The 24,922-nt window shown below is 41.8% G+C and overlaps 1 protein-coding gene across 1 annotated transcript in view; it reads right to left on the bottom strand.

The window, feature by feature from the left end:
* Positions 1 to 22,842, bottom strand: part of DISC1 (DISC1 scaffold protein) — a 187,232-nt gene extending 164,390 nt beyond the window's left edge. The window contains exons 1-2 of the mRNA XM_059469194.1: positions 22,746 to 22,842; positions 3,113 to 4,086 (exon numbers count right to left, since the gene is read on the bottom strand). Of these exons, the coding sequence (XP_059325177.1) occupies positions 3,113 to 4,086; positions 22,746 to 22,815 (1,044 nt within the window). The 5' untranslated portion in view covers positions 22,816 to 22,842. The remainder of the gene's footprint in view (positions 1 to 3,112; positions 4,087 to 22,745) is intronic.
* Positions 22,843 to 24,922: the final 2,080 nt, after the last annotated feature.

The following is a 24,922-nucleotide window of genomic DNA, read 5'->3' as shown; positions in this document are numbered from 1 at the left end:
AAATATAAAATTTCCATATGCAAACTACATTTTATTCTGTAAACAGAAATGCAGTATGAGTACTTTGGAACAGGTATATTGATGTTATGGGTGAGAAAAGAATGTTAACTTGCAGCCAAAAAAGTTTCCTTAAAACACAATTTAGACTTATCTACATAATGTTGATATTTGCATTTTCACAATGCAAATGCTAGATGAGAAGAAAAAGCAGAACATCAAGAATACTCAAACCGCATACAAAGTACTCTCTCACATTCCAAAAGAAACTTACCATATTAAAGTTTTATTCCAAAAGTTAATTTTTCTCTTTGTTAACATCAAGAGTCTGGACCAAATTTCTAAATTTACTAAAAATTTGTAAGGCCTTTACAAGTTTTTGCTGTTAAAAGAAATTGGTTAGAAGGTAGGTTTAGTCCTCTCCTCACTGCCATGACAAGTTTTTGATGTTAAAAGAAATTGGTTAGAAGGTTTAGTCCTCTCCTCACTGCCATGACAGCCACAGCTGCAGTTACAAGACTGAAATGTCTTTCTTATTAAATTTATGCATGATCTGTACCAAATCTGTACTATCAGCCCTGAAAAAGGTGAGCCTGGAAAAAGAGGCAGTGTATATTCTCCAAGTCCAAAGCCTGAAAGTGCACAAAAACCCATAGTTTTGATATCCTTAAGAAATCTTAAAAAATATTTCACTTCTCCCTGAAGCTCTTTCATATTTAATCCTCATATTTAGAAAAACAGGTACAGCCAGTCAACAAGTTAATAGAAGCATTCAGTTATCAAGACTACACATCAACACATAAATTAGACAATCAACACACAAACTGATAAATTCAAGATTTCCCTCTAAATACGATATGTGAAAGTGGACTGGTAAGAAACGAACTATAAAATATAAAGTCAGGAGAGTATCCAAAATGTTTGATTAATAATATGCTACAGGACGATCCAGAAGAAAAACAAACAAAAAACATTGCACACATTCCCATTTCTTCTGTGCTTTACTTTATTTCAGTTTCACTTCCCAAAACTCCAATCTTTATTCTCTGAGGCTAGTGAGGAAGGCAAATGGTACTGAAGGGAGGAGCTCTGAATCCTCACCATAAATTATTTTCTGTGTTTTATGCCCAACTTTTTATAGAGTTTTAAAGAAGCTTGCAGTAGGAATGATTCAAGTGACACTTTTTTCATATCCATGATGTATAACAACGACCTATACTGAGAGTACAGCTTTGCTGCTGCTGGCAGTGTTTATTCCATCATGCCCTACAGCGGCAGGTCATTTAAAGTCAGCCTGGGTACCACGGCCCAGGCACGCCCACAGCAGACTGACTGATGCTGCACTGTAAAGCGCTTTCTGTTTGCAGGCTGGGGGACGCTGGGAGCTCAGCTAATCAGAGACCTGCTTGTGCTTCAGAGTGGCATGTCCTAGATGTGTACCAGATGAAGATCACCTTTTAAGTACAGAGAAAGCATAATTTTAACAACTTTGGTATTGTCTCCTTTTCTTGACTACTGTTGCCTTTGTTCCTTTCTGAAAACTTTGAGACTCTACTCATTATCATTACAATAGGAAGGTGCTTCAAATTAAACATACAAGACTGGCTAACCAAGGGCAAAGACATCTGAGGGCACAAATCCCCAGTTCTCCATTCAATGTATTAATGAATACAGAAATTAAAGATAGCAATGTTTCTTTTGTGCCTATCAAATAAGCAATACTGAAAAGAAAGGAAAATAATTTCATATTTTGATTGCATTATACATTCCCAAATTTGCAGGGAATTAATTTTGCAAACCATCTCAGACTATAGGCACATTGCAATTCCAGGCATGAAACCAAAGAAACTGCCCCATGTAATTGTGTGTGAAGTCTGTAAATAAGAGAACCTAGTTTGAGTTCTACACATATAATCTATGAAAATAAAGTATTATGGAGCACTGTAAGCTCAGGTCAGATGTCATGGCAAGCAAGGAAAGATTAAATGTTTCTCAGCTTCCTGTCTTGCCCAGAGAGGAGGTTTGTGCAAAGTCTCCCCAGAGCAGGTTGTTTCATTAGGCCTAAAGACAATCCAGCACATCTCACCAGGTAGGTGTCTGAGCTGAGAAGTTAAAAAGATCTGAGCTTCTGAAAGGCAACCAAGAAACTTGGGCACTAGTGAGACAATTAAAATAAAATTAAAAAAAAAAAAACCCAACAACAAAACAAAAACCAACCCAAACAACTCTACCCAAAAAAAAAAAAAAATCCCCACTATCCACTCAGTGCACCTTGAACAAATTAGTGAATCCATTGTGTCCATAATAATTTCTAGATTAATGTTTCCTGTCTGCGTAGTAAAGCCAACATTTGGCTCCTTTAACCGGGTAAGCTCAGAATGCCCACCCTACCATCATAAAAATATAACACAGCTAATCCTTCCTAAAGTTTCCCCACCCCTGTCCTATAAAGAGCACAGTCAATGACACTGCCTGTATACATTGTAGGTATAAATGTGGGAAGATACATATATGCAAAAAGACTCCTGACTCACCAGCCCACTACTCCCCTAGGGTAGAAGGGGAAAAGAAAAAAGGTTCAGTTCCCAGCTGGAGGCAGAGAGGGACTTGACTCCCATTTTTCATCACATCACATAGGGAGAGCACCTATTAGATTACACACTACTTTCACAAAGTTACCTAATTCTTAGAAGTCTTTGGCTCAACTTCAACATTTCCAATTAAAAAGTTTGGTGTTGTTAAATCATAAAACTTCAAGAAAGAGTTCTTACCACCTCCTAATTTTATACTACGTATAACCCAAACTGCAGACAAAACAGCCACCTGTGAAAAGAAATGGTACTTACTGAAGTCAGAAACTGATGTGTGATGTTAGAAATGAGAGGATTAAAGTTCCAGTAGAACATAGAATAGGGTACTGCAAAAATATCACCTGTTTTTAAAGAACCAAACAAATCCTGTTATCTCATTTTTATCATGCAGAGGTCTACTGCAAAACTCTGAACAAAGGCCACAAAAGCCAGTAGTATCTGAACTCCTAAATAAACTTTGATTTTGGCACTACAGATAAAATGTTTTGAGGACAAGGTATCAAAAACAAAGTGAGATTACTGACCTTTAACGTACTGCGGTTGCCAAGCAAGCAATCCTGTAGCACTGGTTCATATTTTTTCATCAAAGTATCCCAGTTATGGTCACTGACAGTAAAGCTACTTTCATAGCCTGAGGTGACAGAAGAGCCAGCAGATGCTGCATCCGAGGAATCTGTAGAATATGAAAATGTTGTGTCTATATCCAAGAGAGAGACAGTCTCACAGTCCTGTAATTTATCATTTACTGGGCTCTCACGTTCAGGCTGCAAATCTTCACCAGAACTGGAGGAGCAACACAAATCTCCCAAGTGCCCATGAGCTTGTGTCATCTCTTCTAGCTTCTGCAGATTGCCTGTGGTTTTGGGATGCAAAACAATCTCAGTTTCCTCAATAGATTTGCCTTCCACATCATTTACTCCAGAGGCTGAGTTCAGGGAGAGCTGTATGAAACTGAAACTTGATCTAAAGCTATCCTGGGCACCAGCAGAATGAGAAATACCATCTCTGTTTTGATATTCACAGTTGTTATTCATTTCTGTCTGATCCAAAGCATACATGTTTGGGGGCTCGCTCACTTTGGTGCTGCAGCTTTTCTGCCACGTACAGCACACAGCAGAAACATTTCCTTTGCCTGTTGTGGCAGCAGGGCAGTCCCCTAGCCCTGTGCTATCTGACCATGGACTATTGCAGCAAGAAAGATTTTCACAGCATCCTGGAGTGTTTCCAGTAGTAGCCAAGGTTGTCACCCCATTAGCAGGAGCTACAGCACTACAGTGCAGGAATTCCAGGTCATTTTGGCACTGTCTGAGCAGAGCAGATCCCTCAGAGCCTCCACAGTGCTGCCTGGCGTGCTGGAGCTCTGCTGGGCTGGAGGCTGCGCAGGCACCCGGGGACTGGAACTCGATCTGCCGCTGAGCCTCCGGCCTCATGTACCCAGGCCTTTTGGCCAGATTCTTTCTACGGAGAGAGCCCGCCGGCATTAACTGCTGGGCATCACCTGGGAGGGGAGAAAAAGTCAGTCAGTGTTTCTGCAGTTTTCCAGGCTTAACATACTCTGGCATCTGAAAATAGTCGTTTCTGAAATTTCAAGCAGCGTATCGTTTTCCATTTCAACAAAGCACAGACACTGACCATACTGTAGATAGAGAACACTGTGTGCATTCATTCACCTTCTAAAGAGTTGGCACCTGTTTTTTAAGTGAGCTCCCTAACAAGCTCCTCCATTAGGACACAAACCTGGGTACAATCTATCACATCATCTTCCCTGTTCACAGTATCACTCTGCTTTTCCATTCTCAACGTGCTTAACAGCACCCTGAAGCAGAAACTTGGTTTAAGTTTCTCTGATCCAAACTGATTTCAGGCTTACAAGGACATCTAAGATAGGACTGAATCTGCACCCGAAATGTGAGAACCATGATGACAAAGAGATTTTGTTCAGTTTCTTGTGTTCATACCCATGTTTTAACACTACGAGTGGCAAATGGCTCTGCTGCCATAATAGATACGACTGTTACACCCAATGGTTGCAGATGTCCATGTAATGAGACAATGTACAAGTTGTCATTTAGATTTATGATACTACCTACTGTCCAAAATGTAAAGTTATAGGAAAAGCTTTGCATGAAGAACCACCAATCCTAGAAATCTATTAGTTTGTAGCATTACTAAAGTATTAATATCATTAAGAATCGTGCTCTTAATGATGCTCAGTAACTTGATTTCCTTACACATACCTTACTTACACAGATGAAAAGATAAATTTGCAGTTTGCAGAGATAGGAAAACAAACAAAAAACCCCATCCAAACAAGATAAAAATATCACGGTAAACACTAAAAGTGGGAGATCAGAACGTAATGTCTGTGTTTTCTGTATATTTTTATATAGGCATTATTGGTAAAAGATTACATGATGACTACTTTCATTCTCTCATGGATTTACTGCTAGTTAAAAAGCATTTAATTTTTCTGTCCTGCACAAAGGGAATCAATGGGAATACAAGCTCTGCACTACCACCCATTTTGTAACACAAAAAGCTATTGACTGCACCTATTTGCCAGAATCACTCTTCAAGGGGATCTGATGCCTACCTGAATTATGCCCCCATTAGCTGCCCTCTACTCACAGAAACAGAATCAATTGGGTGTTAGAAATATTCATGTCACCCACACAGAGCCCTTACAAAAACACAAGTTTCTGATTATTTTTTTTTTACATTTACCATTCCATCCTAATCACAATCCTTTGTCAGCTTTTACATTGATGGATATGCAACTCCTCAGCAGCTCCAAACACAGGCCCCATACACACCTCACTATGACAACATCCTATACAAGAATTTAAGCATTAGAACTGAAACTTCCCAGGAGAATTTTCCCAACATTCATTACATTCTCTCCAAATAACCTCCAACAAAAGTGATTTATACATTTTCCATATACTAGAATAGTGGCACATCTCACCATGGAACTGCAGTTAAGCCTCTGTATTCTGCTTCCCATCACCATAAATTAGAATATCCCAGCAGTCTCTTATATTCTCTCTTGTCTGAGGAAAAAACGCATCACAGAAATCAGAAGTAAAAAAGGTCATGGAGTCCATCAGCCTGTCTACTATAAAAAGACAGTGAAATGCTGTTCTGGGAGTAATTTAATAGAAATCTTAACAAACAGGAATCACTCTCGGAGCAAGGGAAGAAAAACTGAACAGAATGTTCTTTAAAATTTAATTCTTTTGGTTTATATACAAAACAATAGCCTAAATTTGACTTCAGCAGAAGAAATTAGTCATGCATAAGAGTCATTCTAAGGCTGCATATATTCCATGGCCATTTAAAAAGGCCTGTCATAGGCCTCATCTGTAAAAACACAAAAGGTTCTCTGGTTTAATTAAAATCAGTTTAAAATTGATCTCACTAAGTCACTATGAATTTCTAAAGTAGACAGACAATTACAGCTCTTTAAACACCAAATTTAAACTAAGCTAATGTAAATAAGATTTAAATTGGCCAAAGCATTAGATATTCACCCCAAGCGAACTGGATGCAATTCTAAAACTTATTGCAGCCAAAAGGGGTACAATTCCAATGTACTGAATGAGATCACACACAGCCCAGGCATCTCTGTGCTCCTCACAAGGTTCACAGGTAGCCCAGACAGGTTTGGCATTCTGTTCCTTCATGGACTCCAGGTCTATCTCCTGGTGAGTCCATCCAGCAGCACAAACCACTCACCTGGATACCAGAGCAGAGTTACACTGCCCAAGTTCTAATCAGGATTAGAGCTAGGCCGAGCCAAGAGCCATCCAGAGGATGCTACGGGGAGAGAGCTGCAGGTCCTTCACCCCTAAGTGCAAAGCAGAGCAGACAGAGCTGGGACTGACATGAACATGGACACTCACACCTTCCCCAAAGCATAAGGGGAAGCCTGATCTCCAGATCCAGGTAGAGAGCACCCACAGCGCCTTCAGCCATCACAAAGCCCAGCCAGGAAGGTTCTAGTGCCTTGGGTGTACTGTTGGGGCACTGTTTACCTTGTGCCATGTCCCTGCTCTCAAGATTACAATCATTTCAGTTGTTTACTATTACATATCTGAAATACAGTTCTATAAACTTTTTCTGCATAGCCTTCCAACCATAGCTTGCCTTGTCTGCATGTCAGAGAAATTACACTGATCAGCTGGCTTATTAAAAAATACAGACAGGCCTTAAATTCTTCTCATCTTACCTCAGTTTGAAGAGCATCAAACAACTCTTCGCAATTAACTACAAAACTGTCAGAATGAAAACAACCAAAGGCAATTTTAAAACCTTACTCGACAATGTGTTATGCATTGTGTGAGACACACATTTAGAAAGAGAGAAAAGCCACAAATGGAGGAGCCTTTCAATATTAAAAATTAAAAATAAATTTTTAAAAATATATATTTTACAATCTTAGATTACATAACAAATATTTAACGGCAGATATGTGCAAATCACTTCTAATTCAATTATGAAAGCTCAGAAATATTCTTTACAGCTCTTTCACCATAGCAATCTTTCCTGATGATCAACATTTCATGTACAACAGTAGTTCAGATCTAAGGCAGAGGGAAAAAGAAAATAGCCTATTGCTGTAAAGCAACATTGTTCACATCTTAGTCACACCAAGTGAGATGACAGAGGGAGAGGTGAAGCCTAAGAGCATTTCCCACCAATGGAAAGAGCACATTCTCTTGCACCCAACCTGACACCAAAGGAGAGCAGAACAGTCATCTAATTTATTTTAGATCATCAGTCTTTGTTCTCAGCCACAAATGACCAAATGTTCTAATAGCATCTGTGGATGAAAAGGCGCAAATACCTTACGTTTTTGTTATTCCAATAGAATTTTATAGATCAGTAGAGAAACTCTGACATGATCACCTCCTCACTGCTGCTTTAAGCACGTGATGCAGAATGCTTGCAAGATCATTTAAGCTCTCCCTGAAAGTGGGAAGTTATAGATGCAGTTTTAAAGGTAGCTCAGCTATCTGAATACACCTATATTATACACAGTTCATTTTTATTAGAAAACAAATTCATCTTCAGAGCACTTGTGGGTGGTAACTGTGATGTGGAAGAAAAGGTATTTGGTCATATTCAAAGGCAACTATCAAAGTACTGCTCCAAGCAATTTCTGTAGTGCTTCTTCTCTTAAAGAAGCCCATAACACCTGCATCAAACTATACACAAACAAAGTAATTGAGTTCCAAATATTTATTATTTACAAACAACATATACACATAAATGTTTAACCTATCAGAAGCAAAAATGAACCATTTTTGGAGATTAATCTGACATGACAATAACCATTACAGTTCAGCTCCTATGTCACAGAAATATGTAAAATGTTGCAAGTTCCTGATGAGTTACAGTTTGACTCATTTACTGAATTTCAAAGACACCACTAAATATGCAAACTAAGATAGCACTGATCGCAACACAGCCTATGTTGAAACAAACAAGTATCACCTCTTTGCACAAATAAGCTTTCAAAGAAAGTCACTTTCAAATAAAGATTTTTGTAATTCCTAAAATGAAAAGGTCTCACTTGGCTTTCTCATCTCACCTACTGAGTGTTAATTGTAACTGTGGTTTACCTAAAGTTTTATAAAGTGTAACTACAGAGGGAAGCATTGCTGAGTTACATTGTATTGGATATAATAATAATTATTTCCTCACCAAAGCTTCCTGTGATTTCTAGGGTCACAGACTGGGTTCAGTTACTCAACTGTTAGATTTCCAAAACGTGGCAAATAACATATCCTCTGAGGTCATTAAATGCACATCAGTTTCCATTCTCCACTAAAAAGCACTTCAAAGAGTAGAGCACTGTAAAAGTCAGAATGCTCTTCTTTAGCCAAGGTTTAAATAATTGTGTTTTTATTGACACACTCCCATAATGCATGTCATTGAGTTGTCACAATCAAGCCACTTACCTCCTTAATGCAACAACTCATTTTAAGCCATTTGATGAAATTACAGCACCTCTCTCTAGAATTAGAATCACATCAGCTGATATTAAATTTTTCACACCTCAAGAAATAAAAAAACAGTTTAAACCTGGTCTAGCCTTAATGCTAAGAAAGACAAAAAAAAAGTCTACCAAAAAGTAAGTTGGTAAATAACAAACATTTCCCATGTCAGTAACAATCACCTATTCAGTCAGGGGAATAAGAGAAATCACCCTTTCCCTTACTACACATTTGTTACTAGAACTCACTTTCCAAATTCATCTCTGGTTGATCAGCCTCAACCCAACCATTCTCCAAAACTCCTTACACAATTCATGGATGTATTTCACCCAACAACGCACTGATACCTGCCTTGGCCAGCTAGAGCTGCCAAACTCACACCACCAGCTGCCTGACAGAACAGCTCCCAGGCTCCCCAGTCATCATCACTAACCCTACACCCAGCTCAGGGATACATCCCATCAGCCCATCTGACCAACAACAAAACATCACAAGGATGAACACAAGCAGGTCTGGAAAACAAGCCAGTACCAGCACTGGGTGCCTTCAGCATAGTGAATAACAGAAGACACTTCTCCAAAAATATCCAGCCCAATTTTTATCAAACCTGTGGGCAAACTTACAGTTAAGTTATTGAGAATAATTTACCCACTTTCCAAAGAGGCAGATGGACACACAAGTTGCAAGCCTACAGAGCATATTCACAACTTATGTCAGGAGGTGGGGAGTGGGTGTAAGTTTTGTTGTTCTTCCCGGGGAATAACTCTTTTGTTCTCACTTTCAATACAAAAGTCTGTAGAGGCAGTCCATGCAAATGTTTTAAGTGGAGAGAACACTCTGATTCTTTTAGTCAAGATCTGACAACAGCTTTAAATATTACACAGAAATAGGGGAGCAAGGAGTTGCATAGTAACTGTGTAGTTTTCTTAGGTCATAAATTAATTTGCAAACAACATTTAATGAGTTTGCAGTCATATCCCATAAAATCATTCCACCAAACACTTGTGAAACTATGAAATCAGCACACAGCAGTCCTTTTCAAAAATGGTCTACTTAACACACCACACTTCTCCTTCATCACTCTGTCTACAGAGTGACAGTGTGGATTCCCACTACTTCTGCTCAGTCAGATCATCTACAGCAAGACTCTAATATAAAACTCATCAGGGGGGAGGGGATGAAGGAATTTAAAAAAAAAATGAAGTGTGAGAGCACATTGACAGCAGTCAATTTCTAATTCAAGCACAGTTTGAATGCTCCAGCTTGGAGATTTGAATTTTTAATTTCACCAAGAGAGTGGGTTCCAAATTAAGCATCTGATGCACAGTCAGTCTGAAACCAGAATTGAGTTTACTGAAATAGAAAGTAATTTTCTCTTAACAGCTCAGTAGTGATCACATATAATGAAAATAAAACAACGTGGCAGCTCCTATATTGCCAAGGGTGAGGAGTCAGAAGGCTTTTAGCTCTATAATGTTATATCAAAGTCCCAGGACAAATGCTCCTCCTCTGCCTGCTGAAGGAAGTTCACCTTGTAGCCCCAGACAGGCTGTCAGATGCAATGTCCATGCCGTCTAGGCAAGAACAGAGACGGAATGGAGCTCCGGACATCAGGAAAGCTGAGTACCAAACTCCCACAGAAAGAACAGCACCTCAGGATGCAGATTAAATACAAGACAGTGCAAAAGCCAGGCACGAACACAACTGCAGTTACAGCAATGCACAGGACACGAGGTCGACTCGTAGCTAGGAGAAAAGCAAAGTAGTGCTGCTCCCTCCCCCTGCTCCCCTGAAAACAAAACCTCTGGGCTTTACATGAAGCCCTGCAGCTCTTTAAGCTCTAACAGAATTTCTGCAGTCAGGTATTCTTTGCTCTTTGCAGCAGTTGTGAGAGCTGTACCTTTGGCAGGTGACAATAACCTGCTGCTGCGAGTGGCGAGATGAAGATCCTCCAGTGGCCCCACGAGGCACAGCCTGCAGCACCGCCCTCCTGTCCTCAATGCCTGCACAAGCAGCTTCAGTCAGTGCAAGTCCTCACCAAATGCCAGCAGATTGCTCAGCATCATCAGCCTGCAGATGTTACAGCCTGGGAGGGGTGAAACTGTGCTCTAGCAAGCAGAGTGCAGCTCCCCTGGAGACCTTCACTGGCAAGTGGGAAAGACACACATGATATCCCTTTTGAGATCTTCACTGAGAATACGGCTTGACCTTTACAACCCTTACCCAAGGCTCTACACAGACAAAACAGAAGCTGGAAGTTTATTTTACTGGGCCCCAGAACACAAAAGTGAAGACGTCAGCTATATCCTTTTCCTCTAGCACAGAGGAGAAAAGTAGGTTGTTCAGATGAAATTCTGAGATTACCTATGAACAGGCTATGGAAGAAATACTGCAGCAGGGATTGCTGAAACAGCAGCTGAATACTAACCACAGGCAAGAGCACTACTAACAATCAGAGCTCCTTCTAAATAGAGTGGGTCAGAAGTCACTCTGCCTAGAGCAAGTCAGATATCTTTTTTTTTTTTTTATTAACATTCCAGGAAAGAATAGTTTCTCTCTAGAAGGTATTTGCACTGAACTACAGAATTTAGCAGATGTGGCAGCACAGAGGGACAACAGCTATCAATACAGAGGTTAAGAAGGCCTCGCTACGCAGCTGGAGAGCACTCAAAGGAGGCACCCACCAGCACTAGACAGCTAGTTCTCCATACTTCTCCATTTAGGAGCCCTGGCATTAGAGGCCAAACTTCCCACATCAGGTATGGCAGGAACATGGATATCCAAGCAAGTGCCTGCTCAGCTTCAGGCAGGAGCTGAGAGTAACCCATGCAGCTCACACCAGGACTGCACATCAAAGACTACATGGGAGCAAAGCCGGCTCACACACCTCCAAAAGCCGTGGCCACCAGAAGCAGACAAGGATCAAGGAATACAGTCAAGCAGCAGCCAGTCACACCCTAGACTGAGGGAGGACATCACCAACACTAATGAATCTACTTTGATTGTCATTCACTCATTTTTGTCTCCATCCCAACTCTGCTAATACCAACACTGCACATGCTTTCCACCGTTCCCATCAAACCTTGCCTCCACTGTCACTGCATTTCAATCATGGCTCCTTCCAAACCAAGGGCTCATTTCTCCTCAAGTGAAAAAGAGAGTTGACCCAGAATCTTTCCAATTGTTGCTCTGGAGCTTTGACAAAAACTCTGGACAGGTTCACACTTCACAGTGTAGAACAATAACCATCCACAAAGCTCCCGAACAGTGTTCCAAGCCAAAGAGAGATACTCTCTTTCCCAATACTAATTTCCACAATTCTGCCTCTCTGTTCCTTTCCAATCTCTCCTTTTGGTGATGACCCCAATGTGCAAGCCTCCCTCCAGCTTCCCTGCTGGAGCATTTCTCTCTCAAGAGCAAACAAGCATGTCCCAACTTACCCCCAGAAATCCTCCTCATATGAGCTTCCAGGCCCTCCACCTCCCCAGCCCACCCCATCCCTTCCCAGGTGGAGAGCCTTCCTGCTTTATACTGCCCATCAGCAGGGCTCAGAATTTTCTGGGCTTCCCCAGGTGCATTTAAAAGAAGCCCAGCCCCACTCCAGCAGTGTTCAATGATTTCATTGCTCCCCTCCAGTTGCTCAGCTTTTTGGCTGAGGCTTTCTTTTACATCTTTCACAGCACACAGAGTCTGTATGACAATCTAAACCAAACCTCACTCTAAAGGCATACTGACTCCATTCATCCCCTCAGAGATCATCTCAAGGAAAACACTCTTGTGAGAGCTTCTTTCCCCTGACTGTAAATCACTGCTATTCACGTCTAGGAAAGCAAGACAATTACCTGTCACAATTTACTCTGACATTCTCCCTGGGCTAACATACATTAGCTAATAATACAGGCTGCTCTTACTAACACATGTCTATGCTGCTTAACAAAAGCACAGACTTGTGCCAGAAGTTTAACATATTTCTGTCACATGCAGTTTGTGATTCACATAAGTACTACTACCCGAGTACAAACACACAGTATCTGCCACCTTTCACTGAACCTTACCCATCTGCTTTTAATATCAAAGTAAATGAAAGCACAGCATTAATCCTCGAACAAATTGTCCCCCTATATGACACAGCCTGTTTCATGGGTCCAGGGACTTTGCAGGATACTGCACTGAAACAGTCTTCAGCAAAATACTTCAAGTTTAAAACCAAAAAAAAAGTAAACACAAAAATCATACCTCTCAAAAATATTCTCTGTATTAAAAGAGTAAGCCAGTGAACAGTTTTGCAGGTCAACATATTCCAGATCCATCTTAGCATTTTAAGTGGATAAAGAAGGTGCAGAATGTACCATATGGCATCAAACACACACACACCTGAACAGATCCGCTTCAGCAACAAAAAGCTTGGCAGAGGAAAACTTTGAGTGTCATTCAGATAGTTTTCCAGAATAAATACAGATTGTTAACTCATTACTTCCAATTCTAAAGCAGTATTATTTGCTTTAGAAAACCTGAATTCAAAATCCAGGATCAGCAGGGTCCTGTGTGAGGTAGTTCATATTTGCATATCCCTTTCAGGTATTTGGGATAGGTCCCTGTGTGATTAGGAACTTCTTCTGCTTCTTTCAGGTTTACACACAATACTCCTGACAAGTATTATTATTAAGAAGCAGCAGGCAGAACTGCTGTAGCTTCCTTTCCAGGAAAGCAAAGCAATTGCAGAGACATTTGATCTCATGAGTTCTGAGGTACAGCAGTTATCTGATGCATTTGCTTTGTGGTTGAAGCAGACTATGTGAGAAACTACATAACTTTATGCCAGCCACAAAGCATGGTCAAGACAGAACAAAGGACTAACACAGGACTCCTGAAAGACAGCTGAGTATTTTCACTATCAGAATACACCTAAAGCTTTGTACCTTTAAAACTCCTGTCTTCATGGAAAAGGTTGGACATTTAAAAGCAGCACTCAGATAGAATTTTATCTTTATATAATCTAAGCTATCAAACCTTAGAGTTGCAGGTCTCCTTGAGGCAGATCCTGCAATAATGCTATTCGGTCTGGTGAATTTTTATTGGAAACCTCAGGTTTAACTTACATTTTTCACCAGGAACATGAAGTAAATACAAACATCATATTTAGAGGACTCTGACTATGAAAACTTGCACCTACATTTTTGTACCCCAAATCTAAGCAAGTCTGAGATCTGAGACTGGAAAATAGATTTATAAAATATCTGTATCAAGTAAATCCACTAAGAGAGTCTATAGACATAGATAGTTAATTGACAGGCTCCTTAACTACTGAGTGAAACAGTGCTACCTTTTTATGTTGGAAACCTTTTAAATCTTTTCTTGACTAGGCAGAAAGGAAAACAGTATTTTCACAGTATTTTGAACGTACTTGCCATAGTTGCTCAACCTAGAAAGCATCCTCTCTCTCCAGCCCTCTGTGAGCAGGAACACCTTGCATGACTAGCCTTAAAAAACAAAGAGGTGACAACAAAACCATGAGAGATATTGAGAAGACTGAGATTTTCATTTCTGAGCAATAAAACTGTCATAGTGCTCCACTGAACAAAAACATATGAAATGTCTTAAATTACCTTAAAGTCTGAGTCATAAGCAAGGACTGTACCAGAGAAAGCCAGCAAGGCAGAACTAAGAACATCTTTAAGGTTAGAATGCCCTCTTTGGGTATAAAGACACATTTGCAGCAACAGTAAATCTCAGTAAGTACAGTGCTATTTTACGCTGTAGGAAGGGAAGCAAATCAAAGAATGCAAGTGTGCTACTCCAAGACTTCTAAAATGTTAGAAACTACTCTAATTACCCTCAACTAGTAGCAATGCTCTGAAGAGGGCACATAACAATAGCGAGGATGACAGTAATCCATATGCAGCAGTGCAGAGAGGCAGGACAAGAAAGAGATGGGCATAACTAAAAATAGGAAACTGGATACAAAGAAAAACTTTTTCACCCTGAGGGCAGCCAAGAAGTGAAACAGAAAGGCTGTAATATCCTTGGAGGTTTTCAAGGCCTAACAAGATAAAAGCTCTGAGCAACCTGACAACCCCAGAGTCAGTCCTGCTTTCAGCAGGGAATTGGATCAGACGCCATCTGAGGTTCCCTTGAACCCAAACTATCCTAACATACTTCTAAGATTTAAATACATGTCTCAGGATTTGCAGTATTTCACTAGTTAACTATACCCACAACAGAAGTTCAAGAGTTTCTTCTGTGGAGATGCATCCAACCTTGAAAGAAAGCAACTTCTCTGATTTATAAATCCACAAAGGAGTCACTAGAAGTTAGCAAACAATAGTTTCATCCCATTCTGGAAGCTGAAAACAGCTCACTTTCTATAAATAAAATTTAGAATAAAGTTCAATACTAGAAATAAATAAGTTCTCAAACAGCATTTAAGCATCCATCACTCACACAGAGAGAGAGAAATTACAAGCTTTGGTGATGGTCAGGGCCTTAAGCAAGACAGATACAATAAAGCAGAACAGCACAGGAACTCCAATTGTTCCTCAGCAGCAGGCCTTTAGCAGTTAGCTGGCGATTAAATGATGCTCATGAGCATCACTTAAATGTCACTTTGATCTACTGCAGTTATTTCACAAAATCTTTATTACTGAGGCTTTTTATTGGCTGTACAAACATTGGCAAGCCTTTCTCTTTGCTGTATTAAAAATTATTTTGATATTATTCCTAGGCTGCTTGCCAACTGGAAGACAAGATGGAGCCATCTGTGAGCCTACAACTCTCTGAAGACACTTGCCTTTCAAAAACATAATCCCTTAAATGGTGCCAAGGGCATTACACACAAAAAAACTAACATCATATCTAAACAGCTGCAGCAAAACCTGCCTGTCTCACAAATTTCCCAGCAAAGGGAGGGGAAAGACCACTTCTGCCCAGGGAATACTTCCTCTACCCTATTCAGTCCATGAAGTCTGATTATGACATGAGCATGTAAAAAGTCACGCCTGAACACTCTGCCACACAGACCTATCAGGCAGCCAAAACTGTGCCAGAGATCTATATGTTATCTATGACTGAATTAAGTAGCAAACACAGATATTTCTGTATCTTCTCTTTGTTGGTTTGGTAGAAATTTGAGGGGGCTCTTTCTTCTTCCACTTTTTAGCAAAGTTGGCGCTCAAAATATGTACACAGGCTGCTGTGTATGTACCCAGAAATGTGTACCCAGAATTCCTTATATCCTCTGCATTGTCTTCACCTGGTCTGCTTGATTTTACTATTACTCCTGGTATTATTCCCTACTTGCCCCCTGCCTTGTAACCCTCCTTTTAAAAACTCCTCTTGAATTTTATATCACAGAATAATGAGATTGGAAGAGACCTCTAAGATCATTGATTCCAACCTATGCCCTTACACCTCAACTAGACTATAGCACCAAGTGCCATGTCCAGTCTTTTTGTAAACACATTCAGAGATGGTGATTCTACCACCTCCCTGGGAACAGCATTCCAGTACTTTATTATTCTTTCAGTGAAATTTTTTTTCCTAATATCCAACCTATACCTTCCCTGACGTATCATGATTTCCAAGCCATTAGAGATCACTTTTAGCCAGCTAACACCTAGAACAATTACTCTAAAGAGACCTGCAGGAAAGACAGCAACCCCATGTACTTCTCATGGCTTGCACTGAAGAGCCATACCGGCCTCTCAGCGTTAAAACCACAGCCAATCTAAACTTGCAAGGGTCACACTTAATGCCCAGGCTTCCAACTTCCAACTGTGCTATGCCTAGGCAAAGCACACAAAAGTTTCACTAGGGTATGGCAGCACACAAAGCAGTAACACAAGAAGTGCATGCACATCCAGATCCAGGAGAAAAGTCTGGACTCTCACATCAAGAAATTCAGTGTCATGCCAAACTCACCAGAAACACAGCAAAACAGCTGCTACACACCACACTCACTACTCATAACAATGATAAATTATTTAAAAATAATATGAAATTAACTCAGAAAGTGAATGACATAAATCCACACTGCCTACTTAACCCAAAGGTAGAAAACCTTACTAACCTCACTCTAGAAGGTAAACACGAGGCCTTGAAGTACAACAGGGCAAGCCAGTCAGTTTCACAAAGGGCAATCAGAAGTCCTATGGATTACTCTTCCCAAAACAGCAATGCTGGTTTTTACCTGCCAGTCCTACCTCACAAAGGAAAAGACAGTAACAAATCTACTCCTGAAAGTCTACATCATAGCTATACTCAAGATGGGCAGAAAGCATCTCCTTGGCTAACATGAAATAGATCCTAACTTGGCCCTGGAACAGATTATCCCATGGAAAATTCTGTCATTGGCAAAAGCTGGCAGCATAGTAGGAAAATTCTCAATCCTACTGCTAGTGCTGAGTGCATACAAAAAAAAAAAGAAGTTGAAGCTGATATTTTCTTAGCTTACAGCAACACGAGACCCCCTGGCAAAACCGGATTTTCCCCAATCTTCATTCCCAGAGGAAGGAGACATCCAGTTATGACAGACTGCTCAGAGGAAACCATTCAGTTGAGCAGCCCTTCTCTCCCAGCCAAGTCTGTACAAGTCCCCAGCAGCCACAAGCGTGGGAACACTGCAGCAGCTCTCTCACCATGACCATGTTCAGGCCCTCCAGGGGAAAGGGAAACACAATACCTGTTGGTTATTAACTGCTTTGGGAGCAAAACCACACAGAGGATCAGCTGCTCTGGTTCTGCACCCCAGGCAACAGTAATCAGATCCTTCTTACACAATTTCAGTGAGGGTCTCCTCAAGGTTTTCACTGCTCTGAGCAAATTAAAATGTCCCGCTCTCCTAAACAAGGATTCTGGCAGCACAGGAGCAAAGTTTCAGCATGGTGCCCTGCTAAAACAATGCTGTCCCGCTGCAGTGGCAGCACAGCCTGGGACCATCCAAGGCATCCACGAGCACTTCATGCCCTTAAGACCCCCCATCACTGCGGAAGCACAGACATCAGCACCCTACCCACATTGCTCCCACCACCAAGATGTTAACAGCAAGGAAATCCTACTACAGCAATGTAAAATATCACCAAACTCAGCAGATGTGTGTCACACCCTCCTGAGACTGGTGTGCCTATGGCCCTCCAGGAGCAGAGCCAGGAAAGCCACAGCTCAGCCTGAGCTATTAATGCAAATACTGATGGGTTAATGCACTACTCATTAAATGGGAAAAGCCAAGCCCCAGCAAACAGCTGGGCTGCCCATTTCCTTCCATCACCATGATCTCCACGGGCCATTAGCAACAGGAAGCACCTGAAACTTAGACCAGCACCATGAAATTCAACCTCATTCTTGCCTCAGTAACCATCTTTGTCCAAAATCCTAACAAAGAATGGAAAGCTCTTGTCCCCAGAGACATACTCTCTAACAACAGGGATAAATTAGGTTTATATGATCAGCCTAGCTCTTGCAGCAAAAAAGTCAGGTATTTTATGGAGCTGAGGCTACCTCAATTTACCACCCTGAACAGGTTCAGGGATGTTCCTTCCTTTGAACCTCATGGTGTTTCCCTGAAGTAGAACATTTTTGTGTGGAGGAAGGGGAACAACCAACCACAAGAATTATATAGCCATAACATAAAGGAAAAAGCCTGTGGCTGTAAGCATTTGGCCTTGCAAGTAGTCTCTCCCCAGCACCACTCCAAGTGCCTGAATATCTACAGTAATGATAACCCATGAGACCAAGCTGCTGTGTCAGTGGGAAGAATGCTTACCACTGTAACAGAAACAAATTACTTGAAGTATCCCACTAAAACAGCAAGAAAGCAGTTTATTATCACAAAAAAACTATTCTTCCCCTTCCCACACTCTCTGGAGAGTTGATGGCTTCCCAAAAACAAAACAAAAAGATGTTAAAAATTGTTTCCTTTATTGTTTAAAGCATATTTTTCAGACCAGTCTGACGATTTTCACCATGATCAGACTGATGATTTAAACTCAAGTTGCTGTCAAATGAACTGAGCTAGGGACTGTGGCGCTCACCCTATTAATCAATAAAGTAGTGAAGCCAATGACAAACTTCATTATCTACAGACACATTCAAAGCATCACTATGATCTGATTCTAATTTTCCATTAGTACTATTATTCAACATTAAGCAAGGTGTTGAAAAGCTACACCAGTGCCACATGCCTCACCTTACACAGATCTGGAGACTTGTAAAACAATTCAGAAAATGGTATCTAATGGTATCAACTCCCTTTAATGGTATCTGCCTCTCTCACAGATACTAACCCTTTCATTTTACTTAGTTTTACAATACTCACTATCAACCTCTTGACTTTTCACTCCACAGGTTGCCTCAAAGTCTCTCCTAAGAGATTCTCCTCTGTAATGGTTTCCTGCCCCAATGACCTCTCAGCCCCACAAAGGAAAACTTTCAACAAGAGCACATTAAACCCCTCCAAACAACCAACTCTTTAGCCATTGCAGAGAACAGAGAAAGGTCACATGTGCCACATCCATTCTGCAATTAATTTCAAGGAGCCACTTTTCCCACACAGCTCCTTCCCAAGGAGATTTTATAATCTAAGCATACATACAGTGTGTTTAACAAATTTTTGTTCAATTGCAGTTCTGACTTGGTTGCTCTTTCATTCAATCCATAATCACAGGTAGTGCATACAACTTTAAAGGAGCTAAATAAGCAGTACTAAGAAAACATATTTTCCACTTTCCATCTCTTATTCTGAGTACACAGCTGTTTATGTAGTAAATATTTACTATTGAAGGTAAAGTCTAATTTAGTTGGGGGTTTTTTACACTTGTCAGTGTTACAAATAAACAGAGTGACAGAGGGCAAAAAGAGCAGAGTAACAAGACAATTTACCCTGACATGGGCGTGACACGACTAAGAGACCTATTTGTAAGGCAGCAAGAGAGGAAGGGAGGAGGTGGTGAGAAAAAACAGAAAGCACCATTGATCATACTCATTAGACAGCTGGGTACCAATTAGAAATATATCACACAGAGATAATAAGAGGTGTTCTGGAAGGAAGCTTGGCTGTGAGATGAAGGAGGGTCTGAAACACAGCGAGCAGCATTTCACAGTACATACAAAGGGGAGGCAGAATCCAAGTTCTGCAAGTCCCAAAGGAATCACACCGAACAAAGAAATCCTACTTCAGGCAAGCACATGATCTCACCCCTCTGCCTGCAGACTTCAAATTACTCATTAAGCCACTTCACATTCTCAGCATCAATAAATAAGGAAGTAACTCCATGTCAATAGCTAAGTCAATTTCCATACAGAAAACTCATGTTTAGCAAACAAAGTGTACCCATAGTGGATCCTAGCTTCCACAGCATCAGTAGCTTACAGGCTTGGTATTTCTCCCTGAAAGCATTTTTCAGGTGAGCTCTTAATGGAATCCACACCTATATGGTAAAGAAGAAGAAAAAAGGAAGTTACATGGTGTGTTAAATAGTTAACACTACACAGAATTAAGGAAACACCTTCAAAAAAGGATACTACCATGCTTAAAATAGGAACAGCAGCCTTTGTTCAGTGCCAGAGGGCGAAGATTTCCCTCGTGTGACTGCTGGTTCACAAAGGGCGCATTCATTCCGAATACATAAGGGTTTTGCAGCAGTTTTCCTTCAAGAATATTGAATAGTATTACAACACACCCTGGGCTCAATCCTAATCTAAATGACGTGGCATGAAAGGGCGGCTTTCTGGAAAGAGACACAAGATGCTAAGGATGAACTTGGAAATCACTATGGTAAGAAAACCCCTTTCCACAGGAATCATTCATATGCAATATGGCCAAAACCAGAAAAGGTCACAGCCTGTCTCTGCTCAATTAGAAAGAGGGGTTTGCTCAAAGAAACACAAGGCTAAAATGGGAAAAGAAAAAATCGTAACCCCCGAGGAGCGCCCATGAGGCGTCCCACACTCGAGTAAATCACACTTGAAAGGTCAGCTGGTTCAGTAGCTAATCAAAGGCCCCAGCCACAGCAAGCACAAAAAGCCTAACCAAGTGTGCCTAATTTGGGAACAAAGTCAGAATTAACCTTTAGGGTTTTCGCTTTTGTCAGTACAAAACATTGTTTGCAGTGCTTTCTGTCCTCCCGTTCATCACAATTAATTTATCCTGATGCTAATAAATCCTCTTTTCTTACACGAACCCACTACAATTCCACCAGAAGCAGCTTAGGCCCAAAGTTTTGACTTCACTTTAATGAAGAGAACAAAGGATGATTTACCTAAATTTAAAGAGGGAGGAAGCCAGTGGCAATACACTACTTGCCTCTGACTGCTTCTTAGAGTGCTGCTGCACTGTAATCTTCAATGTCATGTATGAGAACGTGCCATTTTTGGTGCCCAATCTCAAAGAGAGCTATAAAGAAAATTGATAACTCTGATAGTGTCAAGCACTGGGAAGAAAAAAAAAGACATATTGGATATGGTCCTAATCTCGAGTATACAAAACACTGCACATAAACATTTGGTTGTTCTTGTACATTTCCTTCAATTTCCCATGATCCCAATATTTTAAGCAACTGTAAATCTCTAACTCAGCCTTTTTTTTCTTTTAAATCAAATATTTATTTTAAACACCCCTACTTTGCAGTTTCATAAGGGCCTAGAAGCCCCATGAATAGGGCTTCAACTGGAAAACCACTGTCAATGCTTTCCCAGAATGAACGAAAACAATTTCAACTTCAGCAACAAGATGGAGGAACACACAACATTATTAAAGGGACTTTAGTATTTAAACACTAAGAAAAGTTTTAATAAGTAGAACTTGTCACATTTTCAGGAGTTACTGTAAGGCCAATAGCAAATTAACAAGTAAATGAACCAACAGGAAAGGATGAAACAAGAGATAATGCATCCCAGGGAACTTCACCCATTTCTTTAAAAACCTTCATTACTTCTAATTAGTAGCAGCACTTGCTGTTATACCTTCTGCAGCATATTTTGCACCTTTATTATAAAAGTGCCTTTATTATAAAAGCAGTTCACTGCAGAACTCTTAAAATGCTAGCATAATTAATTCAAAAGCATAGCAAGAAGTTACTCAAGCAGTGTACACAAAGATTAATATGGATTACCAAAACAGGAATGAGCCATTTTCTATTAAACTGTTGGCAAGGATGACTGAAGTGTTTGCAGAAAGTCTTGGTGGACTCATGGAGCTGGGAGAACCACGTATCCCAAACAACCCAAAAGACAGCACCAAGTGAGAAATACACCTTTCTTTCCCAGTTGTCCTGGGAAAGGTGAAGTGTTTTTTTCCAGAATTTCCCCATGGCTCCAGCCTTTTGCCAGTATCACTGTTGATAAGGAGAGCAGCCCTAGCTCAGACCAGCTGATTGCCACTGCTCTGAGAGAAAAGGAGAGCAGTTCATCCGCATTAGAGGTCATGGTCTTGTAAGATTCATTTATTTATAAAAGCATATACACACAGAGTGTCCGCTGAGAAGGCAGGTTTCATTTTCCTCCTTAAGCCAGGACAGGAGACATAACGTAGGTGACTTTTCTAAGAGCACCATTACTTCCCTCTTTGCAGTCGGTTATTTTAAAAAATAAACAAACAAACCATGCTAAATAAACCATTAATGGCTTTGTATCACTGTAACTGTGCCCACACAGGCTGAAGTGAAATCAAAGCATCTTATTTTTGAGTTAAAAAATGATAGCTACGTTATCTCAAAGTCACAAGACCCTTTCTTAGACTGCATTAACTGTGAAATAAATGTCAATATCACCAGGGGCTTAAAAAATAATAATAAAAAAAAAGAATCCTAAAACTTGCGGAATGTGAAATGAAAGATCCGTGGAAAGATCCGTGTGGGGTTTTTCTTCATTGAAAAGAAAAAAAAAAAAACAAACCCACACACAACTGCACGTTCCCCGTACTGAAAGCGACTCCCAAGAGCGGCCGCTGTCCCAGCCCGAGGGCAGTATCCAGCCGAGTGGAGCCGCCCGGCCCCTCCAGCGGGGAGCTGCGCTGCCGGCCCCAGCCCCAGCCCCAGCCCCGGCCCCGCCGGGGGTGCCCCGAGCCCCCCGCGCGTTCAGGGGCTCCTGCGGAGCTCTCCGGCCGGGCACTCCCCGCCTCCTCCCTTCCTCCCCGCCGTTCCACCCGCGGTGCCCCGGCCCCGCTCACCTGGGCCCGCCGCGTCCCCGCCGCGGCGCCGCCTGTCGGTCCCGCCCGGCCGGGGCTGCGGCCGCCACATCCCGCCCGACCCCGGCCCCGGCCCGCAGCCGGCGGAAAGCGGCCCTGGCCCGGCCACTCCCCGCCGGGGGCGGGCTCCAGGCAGCTCCACCGCCCCGGGGAGGGAGAGGGCGGCGGGCGGGATCGGCCCCGGCTCCGGCGGAGGGTGGTGCGGCCGGCCCAGCACCAGCGAACCCGGGCCCGCCGGGCTCCGGGCCGCGCAGCGGTCCCAGGCTGTGCGGGCTCTGTTCCCGCAGGTCTGCAGCGTTAAGCTGGGCGGGAGAGGAAACTTGATCGGTCAGATTGGAAAGGACCACAGCGGTCCGAGCTCTCTGCTCAAGCAGGGTCGTCGTAGAGCACATGGCATGGAATTGTGTCCAGATGGTTCTCGAGTATCTCCAGTGAGGGAGACTCCACAACGTCTTCACACAAACTGTTCCCGTGCTCGGAGAGTAAAGTTCTTCCTCATATTCAGGTGGAATTTTCTGTGCATTGGTTTCTGCGCATTGCCTCTTGTCCTCTTGGCACCCTTCCTTCAGATACTTAAAAACATGGAAAATGTTCCCTCTCAGTTGTCTCTCTTGAGGCTGAACAGGTCCAGCTCCCTCAGCCTCTCCTCACAGTGGAGATGCTCCAGTCTTTTAATCATCTCCGTATCCCTCCACTGGACCTGCTCCAGGAGCTCCATGTTTCTCTTGTACTGAGGAGCCCACAACTGGACATAACACTCCAGATGTGCCTCACCAGGGCTCCTTAGAGGGGCAGGATACCCCTCCAGCTGGTACTGCCAGCAGATAATGCTAAGAGCATTACCTGCTGGCAATGCTCTTCCTAATGCATCCCAGGATTGCATCAGTCTTCTTGTCCACATGAATGTGGGCATGGCACACGGACAGCTTTCTGTCCACTAAGACCTTCAGGTCCTTCTCCACAGAGTTGCTTTCCATCAGCTCAGCCCCTACCCCATACCTTGGGTTGTTCACCCCTGGTGAAGGACACAACCTATGTTACACTTACAGATATATGGCCTCCACCTCACAGGTCCCAGCACAATAACAAATATATATCCTAAATAAACTCTTGGAAAACAATTTATTTTCGGGTTTTGGCATATGGGGCATTGCTTGGTCCCAGAGCCATGTGACTGTGAGCCCTACCAGAAAGAGGGATGCTTTAGCAGTGCTGACACTGCTTCTTGAAGTGCCCTGCCAATGAGCAGGCTGAGGTATACAAGAAGTTGGGAAGGGACACAGCTGGGACAGCCTGACCTAAACAACCCAAGGGATATTCCAAACCATATGTCCACATGATGTCATGCCCAACAGTAATGGTTGGGGGAAGGAGGAGGAAGAGAGGACGTTCAAATTTAAGACATTTTTCTTCCAAATTCACTCTTATGCACGATGGATCCTTGCTTTCCTGGGGATGACTGAATGCCTGCCTGCCCATGGGAAGTGGTGAACGAGTTCCGTGTTACATATCATTGGAACAACATGAATTTCTGCTAAAATCCCCTTGCCTGTTTTTAGGTAATTTTAGCCCTCCACCATTTCCAGTGTATCTTCTCCTCCCTAGTTAACACATACATCATTTTTGCTATCCCAGTATTTTTCTAGTGACAGTTTTATTTCTATTGTAATTCATAATTACGGGCTTTATATAAGCTTATGAGTGCCCACTGACTACAGCTTTTATTAACTTTAGTAAAGTTAAATCTGCTTCTTCACTCATAAATCATCACATCCCCTATATTAATCATGTACATTAAATCAGTGTTTTCCAGATGGCCTCCATCCATCCTAGTCTTCAAGAATGCTCCTTCCTTCTCAGATGCAGGAAATGCAATTTTGAGTTAAATACATCATCCTGTGCACAAGGAAGTTTTCACAACATTCAGAAAAGTTGCTAAAAAAAGCCCAGGTTTATCTAACAACTGTCATATTACTGATTTTCTCTGGTTTCAGTCCATTTACTAAGAAATACAGGACATGCTAAGAGAGTTTTGACCTCCTGCTCCAGTCTGTGCCCTTCCTGACTTGAGAGAGAAGACAGCAAGCAGCTGTGCCTCACAGGCCAAAAATAGCCACACATCCTTCTTCTTCCTTCAGCCTTGCTGCAGTGCCTCTGAT

The sequence above is a fragment of the Ammospiza nelsoni genome, chromosome 3 (genome assembly GCF_027579445.1).
Source record: "Ammospiza nelsoni isolate bAmmNel1 chromosome 3, bAmmNel1.pri, whole genome shotgun sequence".
In the NCBI taxonomy this organism is placed as follows: domain Eukaryota; kingdom Metazoa; phylum Chordata; class Aves; order Passeriformes; family Passerellidae; genus Ammospiza; species Ammospiza nelsoni.
Note: the sequence above shows the minus strand (reverse complement) of the source record. Positions and strands in the feature narration are given on the sequence as shown.